Genomic DNA, 24,514 nt, shown 5'->3' with positions numbered 1-24,514 from the left:
AATAACCCGAAAAAAAATTCATCGAAAAATCATTCGAAAAGAAAATTTATCAAAGAATAACTTGAAATGAAAATTCATTGAAAAATAATTTTANAAAGAAAATTCACGGATGGATAACTTGAAAAGAAAATTAATCGAAGAATAATCCGAAAAGAAAATTCATCGAAAAATCATTCGAAAAGAAAATTTATCAAAAAGTAATATGATAAGAAGACTCAACAAAAAATAATTCGAAAAGAAAATTCATCTAAGAATAATTCGAAATGAAAATTCATCGAAAAATAATTTGGAAAGAAAATTGATAGAGAAATAATTCGAAAAGAAACTCATAGAAAAAACGACTCATCAAAGAATTCATCGAAAAGGCAACTCGTCAAAAACAGAATTCGAAAAAATAATTCCTCAGTGCAGTTTTTATTGGATCCATGTTAGTCATCCTTGGATAAGTCTGAAAAACTGTTTTCAAAAGGATGAATGGCCAAAAAGCAGAACGGACTTTGAAAAAAAGGGAAAGAAGGAAAATAGTCCCTGAAGAAAACGAAGCGAAACGTTTCGTCAGTGTTTTCTCGTCAAATATTAGACCAACGACAAACTTCTCATATCAAATCATAATTTTACCGACGAATCGTTTCCGATGAACTTTCCGCCGACGATATCTAAGACCTGGGGGTGCCCTGAGAATCGACATAACTCCCTCAGCGGTGTAGAATAGAGGAAACAAGAATACAAAGGTAAAAACATGTATAAAAGTCTTATACAATCTCATAAGCCTTGTCAGCATGTATACACACAGTTGCAACGAAATGCCCTAAATTCAGTAGGTAGTCTCGCTTTGTCTACCTCGAAGGCGAACTTTCCATCATTCACGACCTCAGCTTGTACTCTGCAAGTGATCCTTAGTCACTAAATATTCATTAATAACTTGTGTGCTTCATAAGCGGCTGCGATTCAAACGAATGGTACCCTAATTAGTGGCAAAGAATCCAGAAGTTCCATAGAAGCCCAGATCCTGTTTTAGCGTTCGATGCTCTAAAAGTTGGCTAACAAACCAGAATTGGGGTTACAATAGAGATTACATGTGTTAAGAAACAGTATCACACATACAGGAGGAAAAGAGACGCATATGGAAGGCAATTACTATGAGTAAGATAAAGAAAAAATCCCATCCGCTACATATCGCCGTAAGATTAAGAGAAATGGGGAGACGATTACAGCGCCGCCATCGGTTGGCCGAGGTACTATTCGTCGAGCATCGAAGGTCCGTATCCTTCTGGGCTTCTATGGAGACTTCTGAATTCTTTTTTCGTGGTGACCATGATCGATTCGAGTATCCCGAAGGAGCTAGTCTGATAAGCGATATCATTTTTCTCAACAGACACTATCTAATGTTTGATATTAATCTCAGGAACCTACTTTGACGTAGACTTGTCCTGCAGTATTTTAAGGCGGACTCGTCACCACTCGGGTCATTTCTAAATTCCCCAAGTATTTCCAGATACATATAATGAACCGGAGCTAGGTCAGAATTTTAGTTCATAAATAAATTGTATTTTACTGTCACTGTACATAGATTAGCATTAATAAGGACTGTTCAAACCATGCCAGGGTCTCCAAAAACACGGGAAACACTAATTTCTTCCTGTTTTTATCCTGGCAGTACCCATCTACGTGTAAGGCCAACTTCAAGGTTAACCGAAGGTCGGTGACGTACAAACAGGAGCAAATTTCAGTATAAAAAGTAAGAATGTAAAGAACCGCACTTAATACAATAATTCAAATCTGATTTAACCAGTCGAATATGTTCGACTCGTAACACTAATAGTAATTAACATGATTAAATTCACTTCACTTTTCGCATCATATAACTCGACAAGGTTCTCTTCCTAGGAACATTTTTAGTTATGATAAAAAATAAAACCGTCAACAGTACTAAAATCTCATACGAGCGAAAATCTCATTTCCTTCGACAAATATGTTTTTCTCTTTTTCTGATTACTCGTAGTTAAATAATCTATAACTACAAGCTGACAAAACCTAAAATGGCTCGTATGAAAAATTAGTTACAAACCTACAATTTCAATGCGGTGCGAGACGTGAGTAAACCATTTCTATTTCGATAAAAGCTAAGGCCCTTACTCGTATCTCACTTTTAGCAACGCTTTTAAACGTCTTTTAGTTAAAGAACGGACCGCTGCTGAAAGACGCCATACTCATACCTTCTTTTATGGCCGCTTTTAGGAAATGTAATTTAACAACGTCGGAAAAATCTGACGACTGCGTTAAGCGCATGCATTTTTCGTATGCCAAAAGTTCCAGAGTCTGTTGAGAACTTGACAGAATAAAGTCATAAAAGTCTGTTGAGAGTTTGACAGAATAAAGCCCAATATCTTGGTTAGCCAAGAACGACATAAATTCGAATTAAAAAGTCCCTGGTATTTATTTGATGCCCTGTATTTACTTCGCGAGAGCTTCTGCTTTGTGAAAAGTGCATTCCATTTTTTACGTACGATTTTGACAATAAAAAGCTATCAAAATTTAACACGTGACTTTGACAGCTAAAAGCGATATAAAAGTGCCTCCTACCAAATTTTATGGAATCGTCGCTCGTTTTTATCCTAAAAGCGCTCAAAGAGAAGCTTAAAACAGGGTATCAGTAGGTGCTGCCGCTAAAATACGTTTTTCATAGTTTCTTTTAAGGATTCTCTACAAAAGTGGTTTAAAAGCGACACATGAGTAGGGTCGCTTTTAACAGTGCTCTAAAATATATCTTTTGACGCTAAAAGTGAGATACGAGTTAGGACCACAGCCAATATGATCAATCCCTTATCACTCGTTTGCATAACGCAGCGTTTGCTCTTACGCGAGACAGTTGGCTTATTTGATTTCAGTTTCGAGATTCTAGAAACAGTATATGTTCTCGAGTGTCACGCGAATAAGCGGACATGACCATTCTCTCTTTTGTAATACCCTGCAGAAGATCGCCGTGAATGCGTTAGACTAGCTCCTTAAGGTGAATTGGTCCGACTTTCCGCAATATATTGGGTCGGTAACTAAGTGACTGCAGATTTTTTAACGCCATCTACCGACAAAATCCCCAATCATTTGGTTGCCAACCCAATAGCTGGAACACTGCCAATTGCAGAAGAACTCATTCAGTCGACGTCGAACCGTCTTTTATAGTCCGGAGAATTTTCGGCGCGTCTCCTTTTCCCTTTTTTAGTTTCCTTTTAGCAACTTGGCGTCCACCAATTGGACGTGCTTCTTCTCTTTTTTCTAGTGCATCGTTAAGGTGATATGAAAGGGCCATTCTGTAAATCAAAGCGTCAAGATATTTATAACACTTTTCTCCAAAATGGGTGCACCGTATCATTTGAAACGTTAACACGTGATTACGGAGGTCCTAAGGAAGAACGCGATGCTCTTGAAATTTCATTTTTCGATAAAAAGAAAAAAAGACAAAGAGAAATGTCTGTTTTTAGTTCTTGTCCGAGATAAATAGAAATTTTTTGTCGAAACATGGAATTTCATGACCCTCGCTCTCTTCCTTAGGGCCTCCGTGATCTCGCGATGATTGCAAATGATTGCACCCAATTTGGAGAAAAGTTTTATACATATTTTGACTTTTTGGTACGCATATGACACTTTGATATCACCTTAAGATCCCCAGAAGAGCACGAGAAAATCCAGCAAGGTCGCGACATTACGCTGTCGCGACGTCTCTGCTTCTCAAAATCGTCATTATTATATAAAACTGCAATAACGTATCGGTGTACCAACGATTCTCAATAGATGGAAACTATTCGATCCACTTGACGGACCTATATCAGACCTTAAAATGCTAGCGCGGCTTCACTCGAACGATATAGTGGCAACTATTTTCGGCATAAGCCTAGAAAATAAGATCCCAGAGAAGATGCCACTGATCAGACACGCTGCTCCAAACATACCAGCTGTCGCAGCATACTTTGGTTCCACCATTCTGGAAAAGAATTTTCAGACATTAATTTTAGATTTCTCGTCATACGCATGTATAGTAAGTATATATCCGGAGCGCATTTTTAATGTCAGACAGATGATGAAAACCAAAATGTTTCGTTCATTATTTATAATGGCTTGAAAACTAGATCTGTGGCACATAAGGTGAAGTGAAACACGTCAAGGAACTTGGTCGACGTCGATGAAGAAGATTTTTCTAAATACCTACGTTGCCGACGTTCGTTTTTATATCGACAGCTGTGTCGAATTATATTGGGTATTGTACCAAACGGCATACTCCATCTGTCGTTTTCGTACAATAATTATAAAGAAATCAAAGTAAAACTCCAGAAATCCTCTGGATTAATGCTTTCTGGGGCCCTAATTGACTGCAGAGGGACCCCCTGTGCCATCTGTGATTTCCAGGTCAATTAAATGTTCACTCCGAGACCTCATAATGCCATCGTTTTTATATTGACAGCTGTGTCGAATTATATTGGGTATTGTACCAAATGGCATACTCCATCTGTCGTTTTCGTACAATAATTATAAAGAAATCGAAGTAAAACTCCAGAAATCCTCTGGATTAATGCTTTCTGGGGCCCTAATTGACTGCAGAGGGACCCCCTGCGCCATCTGTGATTTCCAGGTCAATTAAATTTTCACTTCGAGACCTCGTATTCCCATCGTTTTAGCATAAAAGCGCATAAGACACTTTTTTTTGCCTTTACCCCGCTCAAATGCGAGTTTATGGATCACCAGAGTGTTCTAAATTGTCGTAAAATTGTCCTGACCCTTTTGTTTCTCATATTACAGCCTTCAATAATTGTATTTTGATCGAAATATGAGAGCTCGACGCCATTTTGGTTCTGGTCTGGGCCGAGTTAAAAAATTTTGTTAAAAAATCCAAATTTTGAATGCGTCAGGACAATTCTTAGATGATCACGAGTCATGTGTCAAAGTTTCAGACAGTTTAGTCCAACACCCTTAAAAAAGTATTGCATTAGAATCGACTGATTTGAGGGGGGTTTCACTTCACCTTAAGGGGAATTTACACGGTGCCGGTAACTCGTACGAGTTACTAAAACCGAGTGCTTTACACGATAGTAGCGTTTACACAGCCTACTAGTATTTGCATAGTAATAGTAAGCAGAAAGACACATGCAATAACCCAAAAATGTTGAAGAGGCGACGCAGTTTTAAACATTTCATGAACAAAATGATTAAACAGTATTTGAACTCTGAAAGTAATTCTTCTCGCATCGTTACATCAACGAAAATCTGAGACCCTAGGTAACTTTCTGTGGAACCGACCATCGGCGTTGTCTCCTTATACTACTTCATGATTGCAAATTACGAAGACGTGTTTCTTCTGTTAAATCAATTTCCTCGATACTTTACCTAGGACAATACATCATAGCCACGGACGAGAAATAGCCGCTGCTCAACCCCATTGTCACAGCAATTAAAAGATAAGCCCAATCGTTTTGGATGTAAACCGGCAGTATTCTCTTCACGTTTTCTGGATGGTAGTTGCAAAACAGGAATAACGGTAGGTAAAGTAATCGCAGCATTACTGGAATCACCAAGTATTTCTTGCTAGGCTGTAACAAGAGAAACGTATCTATTACTGCCACTTTCTACCCTAAAAGTGTCTACCTACAGTAAAAGAATTTAAGATGATATGAAAGGCGCTGAGAAATTTAATCAATCTCGATAAATTAAAATTCATCTACACCCTTTTTGTTGGTAACATTTTGAATACTCAAGTGGGAACATAAGCTGGCGCGTCTCGTTACCGACATTTATATTTATATTGAAGTCCTTTACAGTCTACCTTGAGAATTATACGAACTGAAGCGTTCCATACGTCATTTCAGTAAAATAAAGACAAAGAGATTGCTGTAAAACTGTTGAAATCCCGTGAATTAATTATTCTAACGACTGTTTAGGGTCAACGTTTTTTGATAAAATTGCGTAATATTTTTTATTAAAGATATGAAAAATGAATATTATTTTAAGGTAACTGAAATTATAACATTAATATAACATGTTACGTAACATGTTACCTTACCGAGTGGGAAATAATAACTAACATCTAACTTCCATGTTACTTTTATGCTACGTAACATGTTACTTTTATGCTACGTAACATGTTAGTTTCGAAAACGTAACATTTACCCAAAAGTTATATAACAGTGTTCACTGGGTATAGGCTGACTCTTTCATATCACCTTAATATCTTCTTATCGAACAGATAAAACAACTTCCTCCTTTACATACCCATTGCACCATCGATGCAATACTACTTCCAAGCATAGCCGTAATGTTGAATGTCAAGAAGCACATTACGCTAACGTAATATTGTTTAGGAACAATGAAGTTTGGATCGGATATTCCTACGTCGGAATGAACGGAAGGGAAGAGCGCTAAAGTGACGAAAAAGATGAAAAATATATTGACCAGCTGAGGGAAACACTGCTTGAATATCTTCCAGTATGGCGGCGTTTCACTCTTCCCTCTTGAATTGCTCTCAAGTTCCCTTTTCCTGTTCTCCTTTTGATAGAGCAACTCATGATACCGATAGAATCTCTGAAATGAAATTGCAATATCCATCGTTAACAATGTCTCTATCTATCTATAACAACTACAAGTGACCAAATATAATTTATCAGGCAAGGAAACAAGTAATATCACCACTTAAACTACAACACATGTAAGAGTTAAAGATCTCAACTATATGAATAGTTGCCTGATATTTAACTAGTCATAATATACATTTGCTGTAATACAATGCATCGGAATTAATGACTATTTATACCCAAATGTACATTATTTTTTAATGGCGTTCAAATATAAAAATGAATACCCTAACATTACAAACAATTGAGTAATTAAATATAATTAAACGGATGCTTTTGCAAATTAATACTTTGGATATGGGCAACGACTTTCAATGAGCTGCGTTAAGTGAATTCAATTATGAGACGATAAGACTTGATTCACGTTACATTAGTATGCACGTGATTATTACAAGATAGGATATCTAAACAAAAACACTTCTTATTGCTAATACCGTAACATTACAAACAATTGAATAATTAAATATAATTAAACAGATGCTTCTGTTAATTGATACTTTGGATATGGGCAACGACTTTCAATGAGCTGCGTTAAGTGAATTCAATTATGAGACGATAAGACTTGACACGTTACATTAATATGTATATGCTTATTTACAAGATAGGATATCTAAACAAAAACACTTTTTATTGCTAGCGAACGTATGAAAAAATTCGCAAAATAAGCACTTGAAACAAGTAATTGAAATTACTTCTTCATATTTAAAAAAAAAAAAGAGAACAAAAAATGTTAAATTAATAATGTTTGATATTGAAGGCTAACAATACATCTTGACTTTTTAATGGAAAAATATACTATTTTTTTTTGTTTAATTATATGAGAATGACTAATAAAACAAATACCCTGAAATATATACCACAGTTGCCCATGCCCGATTCTGAGAAGAGATTTTATGTTAACAATGTTAATGATGCAATACAATAATTTGCAAAACAATGACCAACATATCTAGGTGAAACAAAATGCCATTACGTCGCGATATCACATCTGTTATCGCGAAATGTAAACAACAATTTTATTACTTCAGAATGAGTCCACATGTACCAATTACAAATGTTCCCGTTTTAGATATTTTTTTTTTCCAACATTTCAGAGTGGAAAAGAAAAAATTGACATAGCATTTTTTCATAGTAAATGACGACAACTAAACTACACAGTACGATTGATTTTAAATGACCGAAATGACTGTCATTAGTCACTGCATTTATCTTGAGAAACACTTCGTACAATTAATAAAAAGAAATCATTCTATTGGGAAATATTTCGCCATACATAATGCTCTGTCAATCCTATACATTAATTGCATCAGTCGATTTTTATTTTCATAGACGTGGGTGTTACTCGAATAATCTATGCATCAATTATTCACCCTGTATACACATGGAACAAAAAAAAAAATATGGCATACTTTCGCGCCAAATACGTTTGAACGGGCAACACTTATATATAGCATTGCGAATGACTCATAGTTTCAATACTCTACACGAGATGGAGCAAATAAAAATAACCTCTTTTCTTGTTAATAGATTAAGGAGCAACTCTGAAGCTTATTTTCAGATAATACGATATGTATAGTCAAGACGTTGAAATAATAACCGTGAATATAATCTTATATAATATAATCATATAATCTTAGGTTCTACTAGAGTTACCTTATACAGTGTTTACAACGATAAGAATATCATAGAAAATTAAAAAACATACCAATGAAAGGTAATTTTAGAACTCTCATTCACACGTTACACTCTGAAAATAGTGAAATCAGTGAATAATAATTCAAGAAAAGTTCTCTTTTGTCACCTCTCGTATGTATGATTAACTTATCAGCGCATTAACCCATTACTTGTTCTCAAGCCTGATAAACGACACATTCACTTGTGGTGGTTATTCATGTTCACGTCAGCCCATTTAGATAACTTACATTTATAGGAAGAGCAAAGTAAGTATCAAAGCATGCTAGCAGCACAAAGAGTGCAGTTATGAAATAATATATAGCTGCAGTCCGGACGTTTGGAGCCATTACTTGGGCGAGGAAGCTTATTATAGCTGTGAACGTTCCACTAATATTCTGAAAAACAATATTCAATACATATATACTTTATTCGGCACTAATCCTTTTTTTATGCTTGATTAAAAAACATTGATGAATATAAATCAACAAAGGAGACATTTAATATCATTGGTAATAACAAAACAACCATACTAATGCACTTAAATGTGTAAATAAAAATTTTCAAGTATTTATAATATTTTCATTTATTCTCTGTAACGAAAATTTATTGCCATATTAAGATTCTATAAAGTACTACTGTATTCCGTGTTTAGACTACTACACATCAACGAAAATTATCTCAAATATAAGATACATGAGTACAGTATGTGGAATTATTTTAATATATTTCTCGTCATTTGACATTAACTTCCAGTTGAACCACTTTTGACATTATGGCAAATGTAAGAATAATGTAAAAAAAAACCTGCTGCTTACATTTAACGCAGCCACTAGAGACATTTAAGTTTAATGCCCTGTTCCACCAACCTTGGTTAAAATGCTAATCCTCGGTTACAATGAGTTATACGTTCCACCACATATTAACGGCAGGTTAATTTCCATTAACCGCCGTTTAGCTTAAACAGCAAATTCGATCGTTTAGTTTAGGTTAATCGAGTTTTAACCTAAAAGCTGCACAAGGAAAACATGGATTAGATTGAATATGTATTAACATCTTATGGCGAAACGTATGAAGACGTTATTGATTTTATTTACAATTTCTTCATAATCGAAGTACGCTCGAAGATATTTCATATTCATTCTTAACCAAAAGAACTTCTTGAGTAAGTAAAGTTCATTTTAACCGCGAGTTAATTTCCGTTAACCGCCGTTCAGATCAATCAGCTAAATTTGATCGTTTAGCTTAGGTTAATCGAACTTTAACCTAAAAGCAGCACAAACGTGAGGAAAACATGGATTAGATTGAGTATGTATTAACATCTTATGGCGAAACGTATGAAGACATTATTGATTTTATTTACAATTTCTTCATGATCGAAGTACGCTTGGAGATATTTCATATTCATTCTTAACCAAAAGAACTCCTTGAGTAAGTAAAGTTCATTTTAACTGCGAGTTAATTTCCGTTAACTGCCGTTTAGATCAACCAGCCAAATTCAATCGTTTAGCTTCGGTTAATCGCACTTCAACTTTTTGCTTTCTAGTCGATCAGAGTATCAGCCAATCACGCGAACGCGTTCACTAACAATTCAGCTTAACTCGAATAGTGTATACGATTAGTTAATCGCACTCCAAATAAATGTGGTGGAACATTTACGTTTTTTAACCCATGATTATCTTAGACGTTAGCTTTAACCTACGATTAGGTAATCGATGATTTAGCACTTCGAATGATTATATACGATTAGTTAATCACACTCGAAATAAATGGGATGGAACATTTACGTTTTTAACCAATGATTAACTTACACGTTAGCTTTAACCTACGATTAGGTAATCAATGATTTAGCACTTCGAATGGTGTACACGATTAGTTAATCGCACTCTAAATAAATGGGATGGAACATTTGTTTTTTAACCCATGATTATCTAAGACGTTAGCTTTAACCTACGATTAAGTAATCGATGAATTAGCACTTCGAATGGTGTACACGACTAGTTAATCACGTTCTAAATCAATATAATAGAACATTTACATTTTCAACCCACGAGTAACTTAGACGGTAACGTTAACCTACGGTTAAGTAATCAATGATTTATTACTTCGAATGGTATATACGATTAGTTGATCACGCACTAAATAAATGTGATGGAACATTTACGTTTTTAACCCATGATTACCTTAGACGTTAACTTTAACCTACGGTTAGGTAATCAATGATTTAACCGAGGTTGGTGGAACCGGGCATAAGTCTAATGAATTATCAACGGTTAACAAGAATACTTACCGAACCCAGGACAACGGCACCAGTGTACTTGCTAGGCAACTTTGCAGCCATTCCGAAAACCGAGTTTTGATAAATACCATTAGAAGCTGAAAATTGAAATCCACTGTATTCACTCGGTACATAACAATAGCGTACTTTACAATAAATATTTTGGTACAAGATTAACACAGCTGAGAAGACAACGATGTAAGTGTGACCTGAGGAAAGAGGTACCCATGGCAGAACAAAGGGTACTTCTTTCCCCAATTTGAACATAACTTTTGCGATCCTTCAATGCTTCAGGAGCTTCGAACAAGCAATCAAATAGTCATTTCTTATGAAAGTATCCTTACTGTTCAGTATAACAACGGAGATTATAGTGATCCAGAAGAATGCATCGGGCCAACCGGAGCTATCAGTCATTGCCAGCACAACCGTAAAGACGAACACAAGAACTTGTACAAGAATCCCCCATACTATACGAGTGGTTAAGTTACCTCTAGGAAATTAAAACAAATTATGGTGTAAAAAACAGCACGGTAAATAAGAAAGATAGTTAATGAGAGACCACCGAATTAACAGTTCGAGGTTGACAAGAGATTACTTACCCCAATTGGATGAATACGTTCAGCCAGTTGAACAGTAAATTCGGTATCTGCGCAGCGAATCCTACGTCGGCTAAAAAATTCGTTACGTAGTGTGACTCGACGCCAGTATACATCTTCGAGAGTTTATAGTTGACAAAATACTGTAGAAAAACAAAGAGACACATGTATAAGAAACAACGAGAGATCCGATTAGATAAATCATCTTAGTCATTAGACAACGTTCACGTAACAAAGCGTTACCGCACAGAACAATCGACTCGCGTAGTGCAAAAAGCGTTAGAGCTTAAGATATATCTTTTCTCACATCCTTCGCTGTTATAAACATATTCCAGGGCATCAAGGCACCGATACCATGTAACAGCAGTACAAAAAACACCAGGTTCAATCTGAAAACAGGAAGCGTTATGATTTACCTCCGCTAAGAGGCATTTAAGGTGAAGTGAAACACGTCGAGGAACTTGATCAACGTTCGATAAAGATTTTTCTAAATGCCTACGCTGCCGACGTTCGTTTTTATATTGACAGCTGGGTAGAATTATATTGGGTATTGTACTAAATGGCATGCTCCACCTGTCGTTTTCGTACGATAATTATAAAGAAATCAAAGTAAAACTCCAGAAATCCTCTGAATTCATGGTTTCTGGGGCTCTAATTGACTGCAGAGGGACCCCCTGCGCCATCTGTGATTTCCAGGTCAATTAAATTTTCACTCCGAGACCTCGTATTACCATCGTTTTGGCATAGAAGCGTATACAACAATTTTTTGGCTTTTATCCCGTTAAAATGCGAGTTTATCGATTACCAGAGTGTCCTACATTGTCGTAAAATTGTCCTGACCCTCTCGTTTCTCATATCAGAGCCTTCGATAATTGTATATTGATCGAAATATGAGAGCTCGACGCCATTTTGGTTCTAGCCTGGGCTGAGTTAAACAATTTAATTAAAAAATCCAAATTTTGAATGCGTCAGGACAATTCTTAGATGATCAGGAGTGATGGTGTCAAAATTTCGGACAGTTTGGTCCAATACCCTTAAAACAAAAGTGTTGTATTCGAATCGACTGATTTGAAGGGTGTTTCACTTCACCTTAAAGGAGTCATAAGCGAATAAACAATTACCTGTCCTTCGGTGGATTGATTTCAAGGTCCGCCTGATCCATCGTAACGCCTTTAAAATTTAATTCGTCGTCAGGCCTTCCCGTTCCTTCCCATCCCGGGGATAGCCTCACTGGTTCCGTTCCTGTGAATTAAGATATTAATTAACATTCCAGGCATTCCGTCTCTGCTTAGACATGGTATGAGAATAGCCAGAAAGAAGTGCCGAGAGAAGCTCCGACGATTCAGAAATATCACATGCAGAGACGCCAAAGGACAAGGGTGCAAAGATTAGAGTCCAATTTGAATCAATTTATCGAATTTAACCGAGTCAATAAGCATTGGCCATGCCCGGATGAGACCGATTGGAGTTTCTATCTTGGTAGTCTTGACACTCATAGGCACACCATCGGAGAGAGAAAGCATGCATCGGACGCTCTTAGGAGGGACGTCATATGTGCCCATAATTATGAAAGTGGTCTAAGTCAAAATTTAAAAAAAAAAAATGAGTTTATCAGTTATTTCACGCCATATTATTTCAAACGAAATTAATTCAATGTAATTTCGAAACAAAAAATATATGACTTGGACCACTTTCATAATTATGGGCACATATCATACTTAAGGTGATATGAAAAGGTCAGCCTATATATATCTGAGAATTCAAATCGTTGGTGATAGTATTCCCCGAATTGGGTGTACCGATTAGTTTGAAATTTCACCACGGGAATATGGAGGCTCTGAAGTAGGTCCCGAAACTCAGGAAATTTTATTTTTCATGAAAAATTTATTTATTTATCATGGACTAGAATCAACGTGGCGTGGGCCGTGCAGGTTTTCGATGTTTTACGCTTATTGGAGGCTTAGAATAAAAAATAAAGAGTTTCAGGATCTAGCTGGAAGAATTTTGAATACCATAGAAATGGAATTTTACTGAGTCAGGTGGGAAAATATGGAATACTTTCACCAACGATTGCAAGAGAATGCTGGCATGTCCCGGGGCTAACGCGGGGTTTTAGAGCAAAAATTTAGTTGCTGCTAAACGTCACAGATGGCGACGCTGCTCCTATACAGTCGTTAGAATAATGAATTCACAGTTTTACATCGATCTCTTCATCGTTATTTTACCGAAATGACATATGTAACGCTTTAATTCATATAATTCTCAACGTAGACTGTAAAAGACTTCATCATAAATATAAATAAATGAAATATATTATAATAAAACGTGACGCGCCAGCTTATGTTACCACTTGAGTATTCAAAATGGCGTTCCCGCCAAAAAGGGTATAGATGAATTTTAATTTATCGACCTAAATTAAATTTCCCAGCGCCTTTCATATCATCTTAACGGGTGAAATTAAGTAAACGTTAATTACCAATTGAAAGCGGCACATTAAAAGTACTATAGGACGCACAACCTGTAGAGAGGAAAATATACCAAACATTTAAGATTTGTACTTAACTACTAACAGGAATAACTTTCTACTTTGCACATAAAATTGTTAGATGGTAACAAAAAAAGAAATAATGAAATGTAACAGTGGATGAGCCAGCGTCACTTTTTAGATAAAAACTTACAACGATAACCTAAGGTCTGAGATAGCTCGCTAAACAAGATAGAGATGGATGAATTGTACATTCGGTGTGTCGGAAGTTCTAACCTAACTTGTAAGTAATCGTAGAATACATTTTATGGTCGAGTTACATCTACCTACAGGAACATTAGATTTCTTGCACACCCATTCGTTGGGAAAAGATTCTATTCTAAGACAATAGATAGAAAATCTTCAAGTTTCTTTCACAAACTGCATATTAGAGGTCTCGGACTTGCAGAAATACTGTCATCATTATCGCACACTTCGGACCGCAGATATCTCCTTAATGGCTACAAGGGTATCGTCACATATAATTATCAGAGATTAAACGAATATATGTCAAATGCAACACAAGGCGTCTTTATACTTCATTTTTAGCATTAAAATACGTGTTTTAGATATGTTTAAACAGCTAAAAGACGTCTTTTAACACTTTTCATCACAGGAATGGCTTACGTCCTATACGCATACCTCACATTTAACATTAAAAAAAGTCTTTTAGCACTAAAAGCTATTTCTATAATGGTAAAAACTACGCATGTAATACATATCAAAGTGAAATACTGATCATCATCTTTTTTGTTTTCATACACCAAATGATGCAAGAACGTATGAACATTTCATGTACGTTCTTTATATTTAACAATTTTTATTATATTGCGAACACACGAAAGGGAGTATACCTTTTTTTAATATGTAAAAGCAAATCAATTGTTGGCGTCTTAATGTCATCTGCTCTATAATTATTACATACAAGTGCTTTTATCTGATCTATGAATTTGTTAAAACGTGAAAACTTTGGAATAGTCACTTGCAAACGGTGCACAAAATTAAACCTTCACTGAAACGTGTTCCTGATTTGAAGCTTTAAGAATTATATGGCCGATGAAATTTTAACATCATGAATGGTTAATGCAAGATATCAACTGTAGTACTCTAAAATTATCTCTCAGATAGAAGAGCTAAAAATATCAAATTTTATCATTCTCAAACGTTATGTAAGAATAAAGTCAACCACGTTCTTATCACATCTCTATTGATTGGATTTAATTTTGATCGACAAAAGACATCTCCAGTTTGAAAGTTCTCGTATCTTTAACTCAAACGGTTCCTTGTACCAAACTAAAAATATAAAAAGCTATCAAGAAGTCATCAAGCTAAAATAAAAAGCAAATTATCAACTCCCTTAAAAACTGAAGTAATTTTCATGACTGCGTTTAATTTTAACTATACTTATTATTTATTGATGTTTATTAGTAAGTTTCTCTTTTCGATAAAAATATTATAAGAGCAAGAGCATTAACAAATATAGTGGAAAATTAAATTAAACCTATCTGCATTCACGTTGATTACTCTTATTAAACTAATATATAGTTTTACATGTGAAAGAAATGTTAATCAAGTTGACAATATACATGCGTTTTGAAATTCCAAGACTTTTACATTATCCTAGCAGTTTCATTTGGAAATATCCTGCATAAACATATTACACATATGTACAGATACGAATGTAGCCATAAGAAATCTAAGCCCAAAGGATAGCTTATCAGCTTTCTTAAGAATACCTCATACATTTAAACATTTTAACATTTATCACTGGGGAAAAACATTGACGGCTAGTCAAAATAAAAAACTTCCCCAGGCCAAATTCATTAACCTTGTTTTGAATTTTAACAGAATAAAAATATTTACCAGCATGGCGTAACATGATACAAAAATAGTGTACATGGTCTTTTAATAACAGCAAAATTAATCTGAGCCAAAGTTAAATATTACATGGGTCAACATTTATCACAGACATAACAAATATCCAGCAGGGCGAAGGAACCGATAAATTCTTGCTAATTAAATTTTAGTATAACATAAACGTTCACCAATTTCTGCAATGCAATACAGGAAGTATAGTATCGATCTTCAATAACTATTCCAACACTCAAGAATCAAACATTAAATAAACTCATTTACGGAAGTTTAGGTATCAACAATTCAGGTAACATTGTAATACATTAAAACATATAATCGCTGCAAACGATTCAAAGCTCTAACTTTCCGTTACATTCTTCCTACTTAATGGAAGGGAAAACCCAGATTTCATAAATGATTCATCCTAAACACTTCTCTACCCATTCCTTAAATTACAAAAAAAAGCAGATACATCTTAAATTTATCTTCAAAGCAAGGAAATGCATTAATATCATTAAACACACATCGTAGCATGTAACGTAAAATCAAAGATTTCATAAATGACTCTTATCAACCGCTTCCATACCCATTCCTTGAATTAAAAAAAAAAGCAGTTACATCATAAATTAATCTTCGAAGCAACGATATACATTAATATCATTAAATACACATCGTAGCGCACAACATAAAATGAAATATAATTACTCTTCCCACCTAAAGGAAGGGAAAACAAAGATTTGAAAAATGACTTACTAAACGCTTTCCTACCCATTCCTTGAATTAAAAAAAAAAGCAGTTACATCCTAATTAATCATCGAAGCAAGGAAATACGTTAATATCACTAAACATACATCATGTGACATAAAATCAAATAACAGGGGTCACCCACACCATAGGCACAGATAAGATAAAGGTTCATCCATCCACAGGCTGCTGGATCAGAACAAACTCCAATCTTGACCATAAACACGGATGTAAATTATGCGATGCTAGAAAGCAGATTAGATATCAGAAGAGTGCGAGGGCGAAAAGAGCGCGAACGGCATAGAGAAAGGGCGGTAAAAGCGGAGAAAAAAAAGATAGGAAATCTTAACGAAACTCATAAACACTAAATTGAAACATCGCTACTCTAAAGACTCCCGCACCTCGTTGGCGATCGGCCGGCGAAAAACTATCGAAAACTATCGAAAACTATCGAACACTATCGAACACTATCGAAAGCTATCGAAAACTAGGAAGAGAGCGAACTCGCGCGCGGTCCTAAAGAGAGGTTAAAAATACTCAACGAAAGGGGCGGAAAGAGGGCGCGATGGTTAGGTAGGGGGGAGGGGAGGGGAGGAAACAGGGGGAAACCGGATAACGGGGGAGAAATGGGAATTTCTCACCTTTGGCCACGATGCGCGTCCCGTTGGACCCCTTAAGGAGCGTCTGCTCTTCAGGGCCCAGGCCGAATTCCTTTTTCGTGTAGCTGCCTGCCATTTTCCTCCTGACGTCTTCTCAGGACCGGTGTCGAATCCCTGCAACGCGGTTACGGTATATTATCGGCACATGTTCGCCGCGGAGAGTCGGAATAGCAGTGCGCGAGGCGGAATCGGCGCGGCGAGTGGGCGGACTGGTATCAGAGCGCGAGACTGTGCCCGGCGTCGAGGCGCATCGAGGTTAGGATCCGCGCCTCGCGGACCGCTTACACGTCGGCAGGTGACCGCCCTCGGGGTCCGACTGTCCGCGCTAGCGGGGTGACACTGACTCCGAGCCCGGCCTCGCCATCTTTTCGCGCGGATTGCGGGCCTCCCTCTTTTAGGTTAAGTCGCGGACCTTCCCGCTAACTCGACGACGCGCATGCGCAGCTCGCGCTACGCACTCGAGCCTCGTTTACACTTGTCGTGCGCTGGGACCAGAGTTGAGTAGGTGTAATACGTCATGTAATGTACGTGTATGTTAGAACGCATAATGCGTACCTAGTTTTCCACGAGAGCGTAAAGTACGTTACGTCCTTCTCTTTTTAAATAGAAAATAAATGCAATTAGAAATTTGATATTAAATAGAGTTATGTCGACAGAATTTGAATAGAAATGGTAAATCCATTATCTCTTAACAATTCTTACGTGTTTATATGTCCGCTAAAAGCTACCTCGAGAATACATATATCTTGCATTTATCGAATCCGCCATATTGGGAACGTAAAATTCTAAACAATTTTGAATATAAGCGCCAAATTAATTCATTGTTCCTTATAATATTTCCGTGTTTATATATGTGCTAAAAGACGTTTATAACCTAGCAGAAACCGTATATCGTCCATCTGCGGCATTCTTCATATTGGAAACGTAATTTACTGGTTTTCCTCGATTTTTTCCGATTAATTACTTTGTTACGTAATATACGTCATTAACACCGAAAAATGGGGAGTACATTACGTCCTTCACTTTTTAAATAAAAAATAAATCCAATTAGAAATTTAATATTAAATACGGTTATGTCGATAGAATTTGAATACAAATGGTAAATTAATTATCTCTTAACAATTCTTACGTGTTTATATGTGCGGTAAAAGACGTTAACCTTGCGAATACATATATCATGCATCTGTGAAATCCGTCATATAGAAAACGTAAAATTCTAAAGAATTTTAAATACAAGCGCCAAATTAATTCACTGTTCCTTAAAATATTTCCGTGTTTATATATGTGCTAAAAGACTAAAAATATATGTGAAAAACATCGCAAAGTGGGGAATTATTAATTATACGATTTTCTACGATAAAATCGCGAAGTTATTTCTTCTGTCAACTGAATTAACTCTCGATATAATAAACACTAGAATTACTAAGCCCAGTCAAAATAACTGGTTTCAAATGGCCCACCACATAAAAAAAAAAAAATCCGCCGGTAATTCTAGTGTTAAACAACACGCATAACTCGAAACAGGCCATTTTCGCAGAAACTGATTAAATTTAACATTTCATTTGTATTTGTAAATAGAACTCCCCACTAAAATACCCCGTTCACAATATAAAAAATTCCTTTTTGCATTTTGACTAACCTATTTCAAATATATATTTTACAGTTTCTAGTTTAAACAGAACACGGAAGACTATTTTCCATTATGCAATTTAAATGGACTTTACGAATCCACGTTATATTTTATATTTTAAATGCATTCCGAAAACCATTTTACTCGGCTCTGATCATATGGAACTTTTCTTTTTACTCCTTTTAGAAGACTGCAGATGTCGCGGTGATTTTACAATGCGCATGCGCGGTGCTGCACTGTGATGCGTGTGGATGAAGGACGTCGAAATTTAAATAAAAATCTATGTTTAACGTTATATTAGATATTCATTTCTTATACTTTCTTGGGTATGCCCATGGTGTACGTGCTGGAGTAGGCTGGTACTTTTTATTATTTCATTCAATGTGGTATTTGATCATGACGCACTTCTTTTTTTAGCTTACGCAGGAGATGTCGCAACCGTTCGCTCCGAACTTTCTTAGTGTCGCGCAGAATGGATATCGTAGGCTAGATGGAATTTAAATTCTGGTTAAAAGTGCATTGACTCCTTATAATTTTTAACATATTATATTATATCATATATATATTAACAACGAATGCGGGTGTTGATGTCTATATGTTTAATTGTCAATTTGATGTATCTTTATAAACCTTTCCGTTTTAAATCACGTAACGGTCGATCGCGCCAAATCCATGCCGCTATGCGCATGCGCATTCTAGGTGACGCTAAGATCTTAATTTAAAACATGATACATACTTCATGTGCATAAATTATTTATAAACGTGAATGTTATATCAGTTCCTCGAATGTAGTATTTTTTGATAAGTGACGAATATTTCGGGTTTAACATTTAATTACGACCTTTAGTATAAGTTATCGCGAAGTCCGACATAGTAGACTGCGCATGCGCTGGAGGATGTCAGATGCATAAGGTTTGTTCGTTTCGCCTACACTTTCTACTTTTATGAAAAGTGTACACTTTGGGGTTGGTTTTGACGGAAGTGACGTCGCTGTTCGTTTTGCGAGGGCATCTATGTACACTTTCTCTACAATTTCTACCCTCCATCCCGAGCGAGGGCAAGAAGGGTAGCCCGCGAATTTGGCGGCAAATTTGAAAATTGAAAAGACCAACAAAGAGGATATTACAAAATTTGTCGTGTTGTTTAATACCAAATGTAGTGTCCGATTATAATCGTGAAGTAAAAAATGTACTTTTATTATACGAACATAAATTAAAAAGTATAATTTCTATACGTGTTTATAAATCATTGAAACTAAATACGTCAGTGAGATTTTCAACAAATATTTCAGATATCTTGATACATGTAAATATTTAAATTTTCTAGACTTTTTTCTCGGAATTATTAATACCGCTTCGAGGTAGTGAGGAACTTTTGCAATAATTCTCTACTATTTTATCTTGCATATCAGTCGCGCTCTGCGACTGCGCAACGTGAGAACGCAGCACGGAATGGCGCCAAAATTCAAATTGAACTTTATTTTTAATTTTTTTGTGTAAGACTTCGAATAAACGTCATTAAGGTGAAGTGAAGCACGAGATTTGATCGACGTCGGTAGAAAAGATTGTTCTAAACACCTATGGGGCGTAAAATACTATGAATAAAGAAGATTTCTGGAGTTTTACTTAGATTTTATATATGTATAATTATTGTACGGAAGCGCCTGTCTGGCAATATTGCAAGTTCACCTCTCTCGTTGTCACACCTGGACGGAAAAAGCGAATATCGCGATTCTTTTGAAGGAGATTCAAAGAAAGACGCGATATCAGCCGAAATGGGATATGATTAGGTTATCAAATAGCATAGCGTACGTGCTTCGTGTAACGTTGACAAAAACATATGTATACATGTAATTGAACCCATTCACTGTCGACTACGAGATACTTCATAATTTGCGCTACAAGTTTAGATTAATTGTAATTGGTCACGGAATATATTTATAGCCGTTTCAGTTAGGAATTATTAAAAAGGATGAACGAAAATGTTATATCAAATATTTTTTTTTTAAACAGCACATTTAATATCACTTTTTGCAGTAGTATAGTATCAACAACACCAGCTATACTACACTATAATATCCAGACATACTATAATATCAACGATAATGCAATATTAAAATGATATTATAGTACTACTCTGTCTAGCAGGTATGTATGTAGTACCTTATACATTTCTCTACATACTGTTGTATTAGTTTTGTTGAAAAGGTTTCTTGTTTTAGAAATTATAACTTGGAAATGTCGTCAGCTATACTAATCTATAATATCAGCGATACTACAATATCAAAATGATATTATAGTACTGCTCTGTCTAGCAGGTATGCATGTAGTACCTTATACTTTTCTCTACACACTGTTTTATTAGTTTTGTTAAAAAGGTTTGTTGTTTTAGAAATTATAACTTGGAAATGTCGTCAGCTATACTACACTATAATGTCAGCGATACTACAATATCAAAATGATATTATAGTACTGCTCCTTTTCTCTACATACTGTTGTATTAGTTTTGTTGAAAAGATTTCTTGTTTTAGAAATTATAACTTGGAAATGTCGTCAGCTATACTAAACTATAATATCAGCGATATTACAATATCAAAATTATATTATAGTACTGCTCGGTCTAGCAGGTATGTATGTATGAATGTCAAAACCATATCAGAGAATTGTCATCGAGTGCTTGACTTTCTGTGGAAAGTTCCGACCGATTCTGTATAACGGTTCGCTAGGAATTTTGTGACACACACATACACAGATCTATATTGTCAGCTGGACGTAATTAAGTCAGTATAACGTGAAGCAATTGCTCTTATGGCAATTAAGGCATATCTTCACGTGGTTGCCCACGTTACATATCCTCTTTTCTGACGAGAGCCAATTTATGAATGCGCCCTGCGCCATCTGTGATTTCCGTGTCAACTAAATTTTCACTCCGAGACCTCATAATGCCATCGTTTTTATATTGTCAGCTGTGTCGGATTATATTGGATATTGTACCAAATGGCATACTCCACCTGTCGTTTTCGTACAATAAATATCAAGAAATCGAAGTAAAACTCTAGAAGTCCTCTGGATTCATGCTTTCTGTGGCCCTAATTGGCTGCAGAGGGACCCCCTGCGCCATCTGCGATTTCCAGGTCAATTAAATTGTCACTCCGAGACCTCGTTTTACCATCGTTTTGGCATAGCCCCTTAAGGTGAAGTGAAACCCCCCTCAAATCAGTCAATTCGAATACAACACTTTTGTTTAAGGGTATTAGACCAAACTGTCCGAAACCTTGACACATGACTCGTGACCATCTAAGAATTGTCCCGACACCTTCAAAATTTGGATTTTTGTAAAAAATTTGTTAACTTAGCCCAGACCACAGCCAAAATGGCGTCGAGCTCTCATATTTCGATCAATATACAATTATTGAAGGCTTTGATATGAGAAACGAAAGGGTTCGGACAATTTTACGACAATTTAGGACACTTTGGTAATCGATAAATTCGTATTTGAATGGGATAAAGGCAAAAAAAGTGTCCTACGCGCTTCTATGCTAAAACGATGGGAATACAAGGTCTCGGAGTGAACATTTAATTAACCTGAAAATCACAGATGGCGCAGGGGGTCCTTCTGCAGTCAATTAGGGCCCCAGAAAGCATGAATCCAGAGGATTTCTGGAGTTTTACTTCGATTTCTTTATAATTATTGTAAAACGACAGGTGGAGCATGCCATTTCGTACAATACCCAATATAATTCGACCCAGCTGTCAATATAAAAACGAACGTCGGCAACGTAGGCATTTAGAAAAATCTTTATCGACGTCGATCTAGTTCCTCGACGAGTTTCACTTAATATTTCCATTCGAAGAGTATATTTGTCGACGATGAGTCAGCTTGATAATCATTTCTAGGGGAATAAATAGGCCCGAAATAGAAAAATATTCTATCTGAAAATAAACAAACTGATAGTGAGATTAGTCAATATCAGACGGCCATTGACGGGGAATTGGGGAAGTACTCCGCCATGAGTACTAATATTGCTAGAAGAGATTAATAACTCTGATTCGAGTTTGGGAAGTGTAATGTCCACTGTGAGAAAAAAGGAGGATGTCGAAGAACTCGTTATCTTCCTCTCTAGAAATGGACTGTACATTAGTTTCCCTTGTGGTGTCTTTTCACTAAACCGACAGATAAGCGATGAACATTTAGATTTAATCGAAGTGCCACTTTACAACTACTTGAAATTTGCAAATTAGTCCCTTAAGGTGAAGTGAAACCCCCTCAAATCAGTCGATTCGAATGCAACACTTTTTTTAAGGGTATTCGACCAAACTGTCCGAAACTTTGACACATGACTCATGAGTACCTAGGAATTATCCTGACACTTTCAAAATTTGGATTTTATTAACAAAATTTTTTAACTTAGCTCAGACCAAAACCAATATGGCGTCGAGCTCTCATATTTCGAATGATATCGAATTATTGAAGGCTCTAACCCAGTGAACACTGTTATATAACTGTTGAGTAAATGTCACGTTTTCGAAACTAACATGTTATGTAGCATAAAAGTAACATGGAAGTTAGATGTTAGTTATTATGTCCCACTCGGTAAGGTAACATGTCATGTAACATGTTATATTAATGTTATAATTTCAGTTACCTTAAAATAATATTAATTTTTCATACATTTAATAAAAAAGATGACGCAATTTTATCCAAAATTATATAATTTTGTATTATTCATTATTTGTTGGTACTTGACAACAGTTAGATATTAAAGTACAAATCAGACTTTCAATGAAATTATGTAATGATAAACTATCTGATTATACTTAAAGACAAATAGGATTTCATTCGACTAGCAAACAATAACTGATAATGTATATGCGCGTATGAATTAAATTCACATTTTTTCATACGAGTAGTAAACAAAATATTACATATATTAATCTTATGACATTTGACGATGAATTATGGCAATTACGATGACGATGATGTAATAAAATAAAAGACAGTTAGCACCAATGTAATTCTGTTTTGTTACAAATATGTGCTGCATATACACAGTAATATCAGGACTGTAACATAATGTAACATGAGAGTAACAAAGTTATGCTACATTTATATAGATATGATAGTAACAAATGTTATGTAACCTGTTAGCCCCATGTTACATAACTGTTAAGTTGTACCTTTTAATATAATAGCAGAAATTCTGTATTGTTCCACCACTATATTTGAAATGCCATCATATCACTTAGGAAGCTGCTTTTTTAAGCGCTTATAACAGTTTATGAAATATATGTGGTACAATAAAATGTATTAATAATGTTGTACCTTTTAATATAATTGCAGAAATTCCTCTGTATCGTTCCACCACTATATTTGAAATGCCATTATATCACTTAGAAAGCAGTTTCTTTAAGCGCTTATAACAGCTTATGAAATATATGTAGTACAATAGAATGTATTAATAATGTTATTGTACCTTTTAATATAATTGCAGAAATTCCTCTGTATCGTTCCACCACTATATTTAAAATGCCATTATATCACTTAGAAAACTGCTTAAGCGCTTATAACAGTTTATGAAATATATGTAGTACAATACAATTTATTAACAATGTTGTACCTTTTAATATAATTGCAGAAATTCCTCTGTATTGTTGCACCACTATATTTGAAATGCCATTATATCACTTAGAAAGCTGCTGCTTTGAGCGTTGATGAACAGCAACTCCGACCCGCAAAAATGGTAATACTCGTGTTGGCTGTTTAATAAGATTCAGTCAAGCGATTATCGCATTGCAAATTACTTGAATCAAGTACATCCTTAGAAACCTGTTTCTCCACATAGGCGTTAAAGCAAGGACGTAAATGAAATTTGCATCGATTCGATGTGCCCAACATTATCTTCCTTGTAATTCCCATGAGATAATAATAAAGCATTTATACT

The 24,514-nt window shown here is 35.6% G+C and overlaps 1 protein-coding gene across 6 annotated transcripts; it reads right to left on the bottom strand.

Moving 5' to 3' along the window:
* Positions 1-1,526: 1,526 nt before the first annotated feature.
* On the bottom strand, positions 1,527-24,383 carry LOC105701495 (equilibrative nucleoside transporter 1). Of its 6 annotated transcripts, none has more exons than XM_012428277.1 (12): positions 23,896-24,383; positions 16,926-17,057; positions 13,639-13,680; positions 12,284-12,404; positions 11,470-11,551; positions 11,166-11,305; positions 10,911-11,056; positions 10,579-10,664; positions 8,540-8,686; positions 6,259-6,567; positions 5,377-5,579; positions 1,527-3,979 (listed from the first exon to the last, which is right to left on the bottom strand). In XM_012428277.1, the coding sequence occupies exons 2-12, from the start codon at positions 17,017-17,019 to the stop codon at positions 3,850-3,852; spliced, it is 1,500 nt and encodes a 499-aa protein (XP_012283700.1). In that variant the 5' UTR covers positions 17,020-17,057; positions 23,896-24,383; the 3' UTR covers positions 1,527-3,849. The 6 variants fall into 6 exon arrangements, with proteins under 6 accessions (XP_012283700.1, XP_012283701.1, XP_012283699.1 ...); XM_012428278.1 differs by having other exon boundaries at positions 24,191-24,383; XM_012428276.2 differs by lacking the exon at positions 23,896-24,383 and having other exon boundaries at positions 16,926-17,319.
* Between the last annotated feature and the right edge of the window lie 131 nt (positions 24,384-24,514).

This window comes from Orussus abietinus, unplaced genomic scaffold (genome assembly GCF_000612105.2).
Source record: "Orussus abietinus isolate OABI.00-Male unplaced genomic scaffold, Oabi_2.0 scaffold414, whole genome shotgun sequence".
Lineage (NCBI taxonomy): Eukaryota > Metazoa > Arthropoda > Insecta > Hymenoptera > Orussidae > Orussus > Orussus abietinus.
The sequence above is the reverse complement of the archived record's forward strand: the minus strand, read 5'-3'. Positions and strand labels throughout refer to the sequence as shown.